Consider the following 14455-nt stretch of genomic DNA (forward strand, 5'->3'; position numbering starts at 1 on the left):
ATATTTACGGAGGAGGGAAGGAAATATGGAAAAGCATAAACACAGAGCCTACAAGTCAAGGTTGTGGATGGAAAAAACAAAACCAGAACAAACCCCAACAAAGAGGTAGCACCAACTGAACAAGGACGTGGAAGGCAGCACTTGGCAGGAAACACCTCTGTACATACCCGGCAAAGTGTATCCTCACAAAGGAAAGTACGACTGTTTTTAAGAAACTAACTAATAGACATCCCAAATCCATTCCTGTGCAATGCTTTGGTATCCCAAGGGCAGAGGTCCCACAAGGTCTTGTCTAAGGGCTCTCGAGCACAGACAGAGAAGGTCTAACTAGCATTTGCATCCTGGGGCTCCTAGTTGGTGGCATGAGAAAGGGCCAGAGCCGTGGATGCATCAGTGCTTCTGTGGATGCTAGGCTTGCAGACAAAAACTGCTGATCTGCAGTTTTTTCTCTGTCCTTCTCCAGACCCAACAAGGTATCTGTGGAAAAGGGATATATCCCTTTTGCTCAGTGCTTCTCATATCACAGCCACAAAACCACCACAAGCTGCTGCTGGGTTTCTTTGGGCTACCAGAAAGAATTGGAAGCTGGCATTAGAGGTCATCACCTGGAGAGGCAGCAATTTGACTCCTGTGAAGTGACCAAGGCAGGCAGAAGTTCCTGAACTGAGCATTAAAACTGATGTGCTTCAAAGGCTGCCAAGAAAGGGGACACACACACACACGCACTGGGAGGCATGATGCATTTGCCATTTGCCTCCCTCTACACAGAGTGAGGGGAAATTATTCAGGAAATGCATTAAAAATTACCATGCATGACACCGAGAACACCAGTTCATAATCAGATACATAGTGAGTGAACTCAGAGACCATTAATAGCTACTGAACATTTCATATTGCATGTATCTGCTTTAGGTTTGCATCAATACTTCTGAGTGCTGTAGGAAATTCTAATGAAAGCATTTAATATGCACAGCAAAATCTACAATGCTGCTGTTTTCCCATACTTTCTAGGAGGATTGTTACATTGAAATAATGACTCAGATTTTTCAGTCTTTTAAAAGATCTCAGCCTGCTTCTTTCCAAATGGTGGAAAGGGGTGGGGGGGAAATTACAAGGTGGACTTTACAGCTCGTTACAAGTTTAACAAATACGGGCTCCAGTAGATAATGAAGACCATACAGCAATGTGAAATTGAGTCTACAGAACTAGTTTTTGTAACTCACAATATTTCCCCCCACTTCCTTGAATGAGGATGACATATTGTGGTATGCAGGTGTAATATGATAAGAAGAAGCAATCTGTTCAGCAGTTTCATTCCCTTTAAAACTATCATTTTAACCATTAATTAGCTAAAAAGCAGGCAGCAGAGATCAAAGATCACCTGTGCCCTATATTAGTTGTAAAACACTCCTCAGACAGCACGTTTTCAAAAGAAACTTCACTTTCCAAATAATCCTAGGATGGAGCTCACAAGGACTATGCTTCAACAGCTAAATGCTGCGCAGTACCAGCGTGCAGGGAACTAAAAAGAGACACTTCTGCAGGAGGAAATGGCGGTGAAACCTTCTCCTAGACAAGGTTGCTATATGCACACACAGAAGCAGACCAAGACTAAACCAGGTTCCTCAGATGCTTAGATATGGTACAAGGGCCTTATTACCAGTCTTAGGAGCTGACAAAATTCTGGCCAGTCTCACAGAACCATCATTCCATGTCCAGGTAAAGGCAGTCAGCAGAGCCAAACCAACCAGGAGATTTTCCTCTAAACAGAGTAATTTTCTGAAGCTACATTCACCGCAGTTTGTACACACCATGAGCACAGAAACAAGCATCAGGAACGTGATGCAGGTGACAGGCAGCGTCCTTTGTTGCCTTGCCAAGAGCACATAAAATGCTGCCTGTCTCATATGGTTGGATTTCACGCTCTCTTTCCAGAGTTGTAAAAGATTACATCAGGTCTTTGACTTACATTGGCTCAAACAGCTGCAGTAGAGTCATGGATGGGGGCAGCTTGGGAAAAAGCGGAACAGTGAGCACATGCCTGCAGCTCAGCCATCCCAGGGCAATATCTGGAACCTCAGAGAGGAGTGGGAGAGCTTTGCACACAGAAGAGACTACCACTTGCACCAGAGCTTTCCATCCCAGTGGCTTTGCCTGCACTAAGAGTTGGAACTGTGAAATTTCGGTGGGCTTTTGAGTTCTCTCTGTGAATCCATAGAACACAAATGTCTCTGGACCTTACTGGGGCAGACAGAGGCTATAGTAACAAATCAAGAACCATCACAGAGCACACAAGCTCAAGTTGCACAGTTCTCATGGGAGGTCACAGTCCACACAGTAGATTTGTTTGCGGCTATGAGCTGTTCATTAATAAATACCTTTCACATTAACAGTACACTAGGCATCAATTTGCAATGTTCCAGAGACCTAAGTACATTTGAAACATGCTAGAATTAAACCGGTCAACTAATTTACTGCAAATTTTGCCAATAAACTGCAGCCCACAGATCTGCGTATGCAGAATGCAAAATACACCAATAGTGATCAGGCAGCCACAAAACTATTCCACAGATTCCAGCTCTCAGAACAGTGTGGTATGGCATGTTTTGGGTAAATCTTTAGGCACCAGTCCCATAGAAGGTTGTGTTTTTAAGGAGCAATTAACTCTAGAGACAAGAGGAGAAACGGGTGGCGATATACCCAAAAGTGACTCACAGGACATGTTCCAGCAGCTTGATTTAACCACTGGAGCCAACAATAACCAATACCTAATTATGTTTAACTGTGGGAATTCAGACAGAGATGTAGCATTGTACCATGAATTCTGCCCTGGGGTTTCTGCCCAGGAGCATCATTGGGTTTCAGTTCTTTTTTAAAAGACAAACTTTTAAAGAATAGGTTAGTATTTACAAATTCTAATAGTGATTTTAAAAAAGGAACCTTAAAGTTTAACTCAAAAACATTAAGCTAGTCCTATTGTTCTGTCCATTCATGCAATAATATTTCCCACTTCAGAGGAAATAGCTAACACATTTCACACAAGAGCAACTAAATTTTCTGCATACAAAGTGCTGTCAAAAGAGAGGGTGGGGAGGGAGAAGAAATACTTTTTTCCCCATTTATTTCTTCCAGGTACAATAGAACTAGGTGTTTATGTGTACCAATAGCACTAAAACTATTTTTTAAGGAACAAATGCAATCAGTTTTTTATGGCCTGATTCAGCAAGGTAGACAGTCTTCTGGCTTACTTGAAGCATGTTGAGTGATACCATTGACTTTAATGTGATTACATATGTGCTCAGAGTTAGGGGTTCTGCTGTACTGTACAATATGCAGGTAGCTAATGGAAGAAAGAGATAACTCTAACACACACCAGCAATTCTGGGGCTGGTCAACAATCTTATAGAGTCAAAGAACCTTATCACAGCACATAAAGGAGAAAGAAGTGAGGAGAAAATATTGATGAAATATGAAAGACCTGACACCAGCCAAAAAAATATACTGCCCTTCAAGAAAACAAAAATCCAGGCAATTGAGGCCACCAAAATTCCCTATCAGGTTACATGGGTAACAGGATTATGAGGAGTTACAAAACAGCAACAGGAAGCTCGCTTTTCCCTATCATTGTCCAGGTAGGATTTCCTCTAGCTGAAATATAAAAATGCAAGTTCTTTAAAATAGCTAACCAAAGGAAGTACCACAAGACAGGTAGTAAGTCCACTAGACCCCCTGCCCCCCACCACCAGTGCAAAAGAGAAAATCAAGCAGGGTAAGATTTTTTCATAAAACTGAGTTATTTCTCTACATGAGCCTTCAGAAACAAAGATGAGAATACTTTTTTTGAATTTACATTTTCCACAGAAAGTCGAATAAGTCTAGAAATAGAGGGGTTAAAAAACTTTGTGAAATTAAAATAGCAATAAAGACTTTGTTTCTTCATTAAATTTGGCCCATGATGAAGATATCAGCTGCTCCCTGCAGGAGGATATCTACCTTAGGTTTGTCCCAAGGAATTTGACAGTGGAAGGAAGAAAAAGGTTTTGAGTAAAGTTCCACATGCCCAAACCCCAGAAACACATGTCCCTCTTCCGTCCACAAAAGGGGAAAGCCCCAAGCCCTCACAGTGACAAACCAGAGCTTCTACTACAGACATCTTCAGACTTCTCATAGCAGGTTGAGTGTTCAAGTCAAGAGTAAGAATAGGGTTGGAGCTGCTGCAAGCTATTTCAGATGCAAAACAACATGAAGAAAGAGTACCACCCCACAAACTGCACTGAATTTTAAACTGTTCTCACTCCTTGATTATACACAGTGAGGTCTATGTTATGATCTCTTACATTCTTCCCCACGTCCAAATGCATTTATACAGTCAAAGGCAGAATAAGTTCCTCCATCCCAGAGCAATCAACCTCCCACTAGGGACTGTCATGTTTTCTACAATCACTGGTAGTATGTTGTTGGGTCAAGAATATATAACTTATTTTGGCAGATTTCTTTTACCCCAAATCAGCCATACATGCCTACAGTTCTGTAAAGCCGTAACGATGCAATTGCAGCAGAGCAGTCAAATGCATATTGAGTGCATACAGAAAGTAAAACTAACTCACTCTCACATTGTAGAAGTTGCCTTTCTGATTCCATAAAATATGTTGCTCCTCTTTATTTCTATCTGCTTTTATCACCTATTTCCAATCAGTAGCCATTAACCTACAATTGAAACGGAACAACTGGGTATGGTGAAGATGAAAATAAAGTAACATAGCATTAATATCATCCAAAAAATGAGTGGCATAAATCACTACTTTCCATGGCAAACAGCAAACTCTCCTGCAGAACTCTTATATGAATAGGAGAATATTCAAAGCAAATCTTAATATGTATCTGTACACTGTTTTCCAAATAGGATTATTTTCAACTCCATTTTTGTTATGGAGAAATAGCACACGTATTTTACAGGAAGTATTTTTGTAGAAGCTACTTCAAATTATAGCTAAATCAAAGATTTCTGCTCTGTTGCAGAACCTCTTGAAAAGCCATGTCAGTGGCATGGACTGCCCTGTCAAATAGGAATGCTCCATCTCTGCTTTTCCACCAACCAGAACTGCTTGTTTCTGCCTTGGCCTCCATCTTGGGCCACCTCTGTATGAAAACAAACAGTTTTCACAGCACAAACTCACAACTGATGACTATTTGCATTGTCTGTCTTTATAAAATATCAGTACCATCACCTCTCCTTTGGATTTGCACACGGGAGCGAAGGGGGAAAAAAGCTTTTGTGACCTACAAAAGCCTTACTTGAAATAATTCTCTCCGACTTGAGGCCTTTTGGAATGGAAGGGATATATTGTTTTGACTTGATTAAAGCTGAAAAGTTGATTTGACATCCTGTTGTCAAGGAAACCAATTCACACACAAAAGAAAACAGTTGTGATGGTATCATTCAGACTATTCAAGTGACCTTAGGAAGAAAAAAAGGCTTCAGTTCCAAAGATTTGTATTCAACTCACTTCACCACTGTAGAAATAAAGATCATTGCTCCTTATGCTTATTGGAAAGCAGTTTTCAATCTGGGAAAAGAAAAATGCCACATCTTCTTCCATCTGCCAGATCCAATACTTTGCTGGGAATATACACATAAACACACCTACCATTTATTTGCCTATTTCAATGAACCACAGAAGAATCACACGGAAGACTTATAAGGAAAGAGAAGGAATTTCTTTAATTGACAGGACTGTGATAAATACCCCCTGACATATACCCACCTATTGAACAGCAGCTTGCACGCCAGCCTTTAAAACATCCTTCTTCAACTACAAATAGACCTTACCTCAAACCCAGCATTGTTTGCATCCAGCTTTGTTTTCTTGGGAGATGTTAAAAAACAGCATTTTTCTCTGCCAGCCTCCTAGATCCCTCAAAAATTGAATTTTATATGCATACAATAAAGGAAGTATACCTTTGCTCACTCTTCCTACCTAGAGAATCCCAAAGAGGCAGAACTATTCTGGCTGACCACTACACAATCATCCAGCTTTGCAGCCCATGCAAGTCTCACAGGGGTTTCATTCCCTAGCAGTCTGTAAGTAGATTGGAGAAATCAAACTTTCTAGCTTCACACGCACTGTAATTATACATCTCTTTCTTCAATGACATAGCCTTGCCTGCCTGAGTAAGCAGACAGATGACTAAATAGCAACTTGTCTAAAATTCAGCTTACAAAAAAACCCCCAGACATGATATTAATAAGGAGGGAAGTATACTGAGGAATAAATGCCAGTGTTCTTACATTATTGTCATTTAGGGCATCACACCAAAGGTCACAGAGATAATAAGACTCAGTCACTTTCCATTTGTTACACAACATACAAATTGCCACGGCATTAATGAATATCTTTTCCCATTCCTGGCCAGCCAAGACACTGCATCTTTTTTTTCTCCTAGACAAGTACCTAACCCTTGAAATTCATTATTTCCATCACTTCTTGCAGCACTTTGTCTTTAGGGCTGAGCATAAATGCCACAAGGCAGCGGGGACTGGAGCATCAAATGCCTGAGCCTGACTTCTTTCTGCTAGAGTTTTTTTGCTGGAAGAGCATACACAGCATATTGGCATCTTTTGTAATCAAATATGCATACACATAGACATTCATATATGCTCTCTTACAAGTATCTTAAACTTCTTGCAGACCACGGGAAAAAAAATTAGTTTCATAATTTGTGGTCAGTTGGTGTTTGTAGCATTACTAGTATTTCAATATAAAATTTTTTAATTATGCAGTTTGTTAATTGACATTCGAGGTGCAAGATTGCCTGATACTTACATATTGAAATACTAGTTATGCTACAAACACCAACAGACCACAGTAATAGAAGATACCATGGGACAACTGCATTTCCACTTAAAATGATGACAACTGGAAAGTAAGTCGTTCTTGGAAGAGAAATTACATTCACAGAAATGTGGAAGACATTCTATGAAGGGATATGCTGCTTAAACCCTCTTTATTTCTAATAAACTGCTAAGATAGCACAGCTATAGAGAGGAATGCCTCATTTCTAATCTATACTTAGTTGTATTTTAAGTTTAGGAATTTTGCATAAATATAGATAGCAACAGCTGAACTGAATTCATACTATTTCATAAACTGAGGTTTTTTTAAGATGACAAATTATTATTTCCACTGTTCACTGTAAGTGAGCGCAGATGAAAAGAGAATATTGAAGACTGGTAGCTTTGTTCAGCTCTGAAAAGGACTAAACCTTATGTACATAATTAAAATAAGAGAGAGAAAAATGAAGTCCGATGCCAAATGCTGAACTAAAATAAGCCAAGAGTATTTGCTGCATGTAATCAAACCACCTCCACCTCTGTCCCCCAAACTGAAACACTGCACTTAATGAGCATCTTATCCTGGTATTTTCTCCTCTCCTATCCAACAAACTCAAAGAGCGAGAGCCAGAAAGAAGAAAGCGGATAGTACTGCTAGGCTTACCCACAAACAGGTCCGTATTCTGTTATGAGTTTTGTGTGGTTTTCCCAAAAACCCTGGAAGAAAGAAAAACAACACAGAATTTTAGAGAAATGCTTAGCTGAAGCTGTATTACACACTGTTTCTGCCACTCACACAAAGCTTTGAACCTCAGCCAGGAGAACCATGGTATTAACTCGTAACCTCACATGTCTAATATTGTCCATATGTGACAAACATAGAGTGTGGTTTTCTTTTTCAGTCCCTGATGGTATTTGCCAGGACCAGAGAGTGCTAACATGTAGCTATCTCTCAGAAAACTCACATTTCATCAGCCAAGAAAGACCGGAGGCCTTACTTGACGATTTCCACAAGAGTCTTTATTTCACGCGAAGGGTGGTCAAGCAGGGATTCTCAGAACAAAAGGCAGACAGCTATATTTACAGGTTCAGGGAGGATTCAAACTACAACCAATAAAAGTTTATACAAAGAACAGCATCCAATCTAAGTGAGAAGTTCTAAAGGTAAACTGACCAATTACACATCCTAATTTCTAACCAATTATCTTCCGAAGTGTTAGGAGAGTGACCAAATTCTTAAGGAATTTGGCTCAACCTTGGTATCTAGGATACCTTATCTATTATAGCAAGTTCCAGGGGCCAGGGGAAGATGGCTTTGGAGGAATTGTATCATCCACAATTCCTCTCTCTGTCTTTACTAAAAAGACGCTTTTTGCAACTTTTTTGAAGCATTGAGCAAAGCATGCAAACATAACTAACACAACAACAATAGAGTCTAGAAAAGATGGCTGGAAAAACAAATCCCAATCATAAAAAATATCTGGACAGCCATGAAACATGTTTTCATCAATGTTTTATCCTCCAAAATTTGTTAGTATTTCACGATTTATTATTTTTAAACCAACTTCATCATTTTGGTCCTGACTCAATTTTTTTCAGATATGCAGAGAAATTAATAAGAGGATATGTATATGACTTATTACCCAAAAAGGAAGCACAGGAAACACGGCAAGGTCATCTTGTTTTGGTTTCAGTCACATTATTAAAACCACCCTCAAACCTGCCAAGCCAGAGTTTAGCACAAGGCTAAGTACACAAGCTGGTACACTCCGCAGAATAGTAAGCAGATTTCTTTTTCAGATTTTTAGTATTTTTGCTGTCTTTCATTTTCATAATTGATGAAAATTGGTATCCATTTATCTAAATAAACCTGCTGCTATACTCAATTGTTAGTATCTTAAATGAATTCAAATTGATCAATCTAAAAAAGGTGAGCTAAATATATTCCCAAAAGTGAACAATAAAAAATCTTTTTTAATGAAACCACAATATTTGAGGACCGTGCTCCATTGTGTTGGCAACTTTTCTACGGAAAAAGTAACACACTTGATTGCATTAATCTGTGTTTATATTCATGGAAAACAGACTATCATGATCTATTTTCATTTTCAAGAGAAAATTTACTAACAAAGTAGAATATTATGTCTCATATTGAGTCTTTCTTGTTTTTTACGACACACTACAGATTATTAGCTAGAACAATACAAACTACTGTAAATCCATCTACTGCTGACAAAAAAAAAAACAAGCAAACATAATGCATCTATGCTTTGAGAGTATTTTACCGCACTAAGCAAAAAATATCTGGTAAATAAAAGTAATGATCCAACTTAGCACCCTTGGGTGCTACCTTATTGAACAAATTAGCAAAGCACTTGTCACCACCTACAGTCCTCCTCCCACAGAATCCCTCAATTATTTATTTTGTTGTTATAGAACAGCTGTGTTTTTTATTTTCTTCTGTTTTTTTAATCCTGGACTTGGAATACTTTTATTCTGTAGGACAATACACCTCCAGCTTAAGGCAAGAACTTCGGGTTTTCCTTTAGCCACAAAAAACATGGAATGACATGTAAAAAAACATGCTAAAGATAAAATTATGAAAGAGGTGGATTAGATGATGGCCTGAGGAGAATGTATATTGCCTGAAGATAATATATATTGTGCCCTGAAAAATTCTTTACTACTAAGGTAAGCAGAAAAGCCTCATGTATCAGCACACAGAAACTAAGGTGGACAAAGCATTTGTAATATCACAAATACAGACAGGTAACTCAAAAAGGCTTTTTCCTGCAGACACCATGGGAAGGGAAAAGGCACATACACATCCACACTGACCTGCATTTTTTTCTGTAGAGACACTCCAGCTGTTGCAGGGCTTATCCTGCAATTGCTATGATCATTCAGCATTATAAAGGTTGTCTACTGATGCAAGGGGGAATCCTGTGGTCAGATTCCCCCAGCACTGCTCTGCAGGCTGGTTTAAGGCTGATGCAGCCCAGGAGCACAGCCTGAGCATTGTGCCCAGGAGAGTAGCCCCAAACTCCACAAACACAGCCGGCATTTCCAGCACCACGCCACACACAGCCCCATGAGGGGTGCAAAGCGCTGCTGTAGCAGAGCTGCATTGCTGGGGCAGGGCAGAGGAACTTCAGTCCCGTGGGACTATGCCAAACCAGGTCTGCTCTCCAGCTCATTTCCCTCCTAGCCTGAGCCTTCTGCAAGGACACCCACATTGCAGCCTGACCCCTGCCTGCTCACTTGTGCTTTGGATTGCAGGCACGCACATAGGTATTGCACTTGCGGTACCCACCAGCTGCATTCCAGGGAGCCAGCAGGATATTAACATTTTCAAGAAGCCTAGGCTTTAAATGATTCACTGAAAATGCCTTCCAGAAAGCCAGCTTCTCGGAAGAACTGCTTCTGGCTCACTACAGCAGGGGGGTCAGGCAGAGCACATTTCAAATCAGTTCTGTTAACCAGTAACTGGTTTTTCACCTCCAGGACTCCTAAGTAATTGCACTGGCTTAAAATTAACCACACTTAATTTTTTTCCCTAATATGAGAAGTATTAGCCTCCAGGATGGGGGAAGAGAAGGAGTTGAAAAGCACCTGGGAAAGACTGTGAGAAAGCATCGTCAGGAATAAAAGCAGCCTTCATTCTCTACACTCCAGGACACTTTCTCATGCCATGCAGCACTGCACGCATATTCTCACCACCACCTGCCTCCACTGTTCACCCCTGGGACCCTCTGCTGTCCTGGCCTCCTTCAGGGGCCTGCTAAGCACCTGGTAGCAGGTGTCATGGTGGCATGGAAACAACAGCCAGCAGCACACACAGGAGCCCATGGACTGTGGACAAGGCAGGGAGCATGTGCACGTATCCCTTACACACCAAGGTACGCCTTTCATCTGGAGGAAGCTGGAGTCATGAAAAGGCTCCTGTGTTTGTTCTTGATAGCCACAAGGAAAACTAATGAACCTACATGGTCTCAGTGGGGGGATATGCCACATGCACACAGCTCTGCCAGTTTTGCAGCATCATCCCCAAACATGGCCTCCAGTAGACAGGTACCCTGAAAACATCGTCCTCCTCTCCGCTGAATCAGGTTTGAAGCACAGCAAGCCTCAGAAGTGTTTTTGGTTACTTATTTACACTGGCTGAGTGTGGCTTGCTTCAACCAATTATTGCAGACTTGACCATGTTTTATAATTACCCATGTACTTAGTATCTATGACATAACCAAGCATCTGCTCACAATCAGCTGCTGTTTTACGAGAAAATAGGAGAAGAGATCACCTATCTTTGCTTCCTTTCCTCATATTTATCCACTGGGTCATCTGCAGTCAAACTTAGAAATGGCACCTGCTAGACTTGTAGCAAGTGGCTTTAACCTCCCTAAACCAGGAATTATAACAAAGCAACATGAAGATTAGGAAAAGAATAATTGGGGGAAATGGAAACATATGTACTCTGGTTTATTAGAAAAAACAGAAGAAAACAGAAAAGCAAAACAACACCCAGTATTATGGTATGATACCACATGCATCAGGAAGAACTGTTGTGCATTAAACACTCGGCTGTAACAATTAAAAGTAGAGTTAGCAATGACATTCCAAGTTTAAAAAAAGAACACTTAGGTTTTGCTTTGTTTAGAAGCTACAGAATATGAGCCATCAACTCAGAAAAGGGTTTGGCCGGGGGGACTCCTCGCGCGCGGCCCATACAGTGAGGTACCAGCCTGAGGACAGTCCATCATCAAACAGGATAATGCAGGAGTGGGAGAAGCATCTTCCCCTGAAGAAAGCATATTTTACAGCATCTGGTATACCATGGAAACAGCAGCTCAAGTGGGCTGACTGCTGCACACCCAGAAGGTTCTTTGTTTACGTGGCTGGCGGCTGCCTCCCTGCAGGGAATTTGCATTCTCCCTTTCCTCTGAGTGTGTATCATCAGCTGCATCTGTGGATAGAACCACTCACAAGGCCAAATCTTGCTCTCAGGGGTACAGGCACAAACCTCATGGAAGAGAACAAGATTTGGGTCTGCATCAGACAAAGCAAAGCCTGATGATTGTCAACCATTTTTTCTTGAGATACTGAATGTTGAAGCTTCAGCTTGAGCTGCATACATGAAAGGGCTGATACTGCTCAAGTATCCCCTCTCATTTTTTTCAGTAGACTCTGCCACTCCAAGACAGATACTTCAGCAATTTCCTCCTCATTGCATATTCACCTTGCTAGTTTCCTCACAGCAAGGAAAAAATCTGCAGCAATGTCATCTTCCCTCTTTCTGAAAATGGTTGTAGGCAGTGAGCCAAAGTTTTCAAAAAGAGGCAGTATTTCAGAGAGAAGCAATGCATTTTGATTTTTGGGGTGTTTAACATGAGGTGAATCCAACCTATTCCTTTTAGTTGCTCAGTACCTGCAGATCTCATGGCTGCAAATGGGAAATGACTTCAATTGTATGGAGGATGCTTTGAACATTTCAGCTCACTGCAAGTGGAAAACAAATGATGTAATTTATGAACTTCACTTTGCTCCTTCAGGGTCATGAGATAAAATGGTTTGAAGAGGGCCACAAAGCTGGGATCTAGCAGATGTATGTTCCTGACAGTAACTCAAAATTTGGACTCTGAAATCGGTCCTAGAGAATGCAATGAGGATAGCCCTTGAATTTTGTAGTGTACTGAATGTCACAAAAGCTACTGAGCTCTGTGGAGGTAGATGTGATGAGCCTACCAAAATTCACTGCAAATGGGAAACATTACCCATGCAAGAACAGCAAAGGGAAAAAGGCTTCTCTTGTTGCTCCCTTCTGAAAAGTATCAGATATTATCTGATGTCAGTCACTTTACCAAAACAACCTGGATTCAAAGGTGTGACTCAGAAGCCAAAGATTCCACATCCCATAACTAGTCCCATATATGCTCTACCTTTACCACCATATATCAGATGTGATGTTCTATTTCACTGTGATATTAATAATCACAGCATCATTGTTCAAGTGCATACCTCATCTCAAGAGATAAAAAAATATATACAGTTATTTATGATGCATAATAACAGCAAACAACATTTATGGATCAGATTTTTAGCATTCAATGGGCTTTCGAATGTCTTTTTTTCTTAGATCACCAGAAAAAGAAAATTGCTAATAACCTAGTACCCAAAATTATTTTTTTTAACACAAGCTATCATTTAATTAAAATAACCTTCTATCAGTCTGCACCCTCTTTGAAGGAATGACCCCAGACTGCACATCATCTCCAGTAATAATCCTAGCGAAATCACTAGGATGCCAGCAGAAAAGAGGAGTAACAAAGCAGCCTGATTCTGAGCTATGTACATAGTTTGTTTTCTTTGATCATTACCATTAATGTTGTCCTCTGTGTGCAATTTGGTTTAATTTATGTGTGTGTCATTTCAGATTTTAAAAAACACATATAGCCCTTCTAAATTTATTAAAGGTAGCCTTCCTATCCTTAATAGTTATTAAGAGAGGTTAGTGTTATGTAATTAAGTTAATCTCATCTGTAAAGGCTAATCAACTGAACACTAATTGAATCTGCATATGAAAATTTGGACAATGTGTTCTCATTACACAATTTAAAAAAAAAATTACCTGAGCTAAATACCAAACAAATTGTAAATTTCTTTCCTTCTACCTTTTTAGATCTTTAATAAAAATTAAGTGGGCAGGTTTATTTCTGTCTGCTGCATTAGACCTTGTTGTCCTTAACAAAGAGCTGTTGTCTCACTTCAGAGAAACAGCTTTAGTCCCTCCCTGAAACATGGGTATTTCCTCTCTTGCATGAGCTATTCCTTCCTCTCTGTCCTTACCCCATGCCTTCCATTGCTTCCTTCTTTTGTCACCTCTCCCACTCAGAGAGGACAAAGGTTCTTGGGTACAAGTCATATCACACCAAGGATAAGAAAGCATCCAGGATATCACCTTAATCACCCGATCCTACCAGCCGAAAGGATCAGATGGCACAAAACAATTCAGTCATGCCCATTCAGCACCCCAGCTTAAAGCCACCTTGGCAGGGCACTACCTTTTACCCCCAAAGACCACTTGCTAGTGAAGTACTCACCTCATCCTTCTCTGTCAGGGTCAGCATTACAAAAGCAAGACATGTTTTGGATCCTTTTCCAAGGTTTGTCTTTTCTTGAGACATTTACTGTTTAAACCAGTCAAGTTTCCAAATGGGAATTAAGAAAAGCACATCATCTTTCCTGGCATTTGCTGTTTCTCCCCATTAAACAGGTTAATGGCTGGTTCTAATAGGCTGGTAACTGAAGAGTAGGAGGGAGGGGGAGCCAAGGAAGCAAACACACAGTGGAAAGCCTGACCTCAATAGCATGCAAGATTTCTCAGTGCGTGGGACCCTGAGTCCTCAGATTTTCCTCACAAAACGCACCCTATGTTTTTGACATCAGAGTTGAAAGCACCTGCACTACTCAAGTGGACAGCTGGATGGAGCAGCTCCAGTTCAGAGTCCCTCAGGTGCCCCATGGCACACCACCTCACAGCAAACAATGGTAAAGAGGGTCTCAGGAAGAGGAAATGGGATATACTGCTTGTTATCTTTCTTTAGAAAAATAACATTTTCTATGTGA

General features: G+C 40.5%; 1 protein-coding gene across 7 annotated transcripts in view; it reads right to left on the bottom strand.

Moving 5' to 3' along the window:
- Nucleotides 1-14455, bottom strand: part of TBXAS1 (thromboxane A synthase 1) — a 253833-nt gene that overhangs the window by 141262 nt on the left and 98116 nt on the right. For all 7 annotated transcript variants that reach the window (XM_033057856.1, XM_033057858.1, XM_033057855.2 and 4 more), the window contains one exon: nucleotides 7497-7549. In XM_033057856.1, coding sequence (XP_032913747.1) covers nucleotides 7497-7549 — 53 coding nt within the window. The remainder of the gene's footprint in view (nucleotides 1-7496; nucleotides 7550-14455) is intronic.

Source organism: Catharus ustulatus, chromosome 4, assembly GCF_009819885.2.
Source record: "Catharus ustulatus isolate bCatUst1 chromosome 4, bCatUst1.pri.v2, whole genome shotgun sequence".
NCBI classification, from domain to species: Eukaryota; Metazoa; Chordata; class Aves; order Passeriformes; family Turdidae; genus Catharus; species Catharus ustulatus.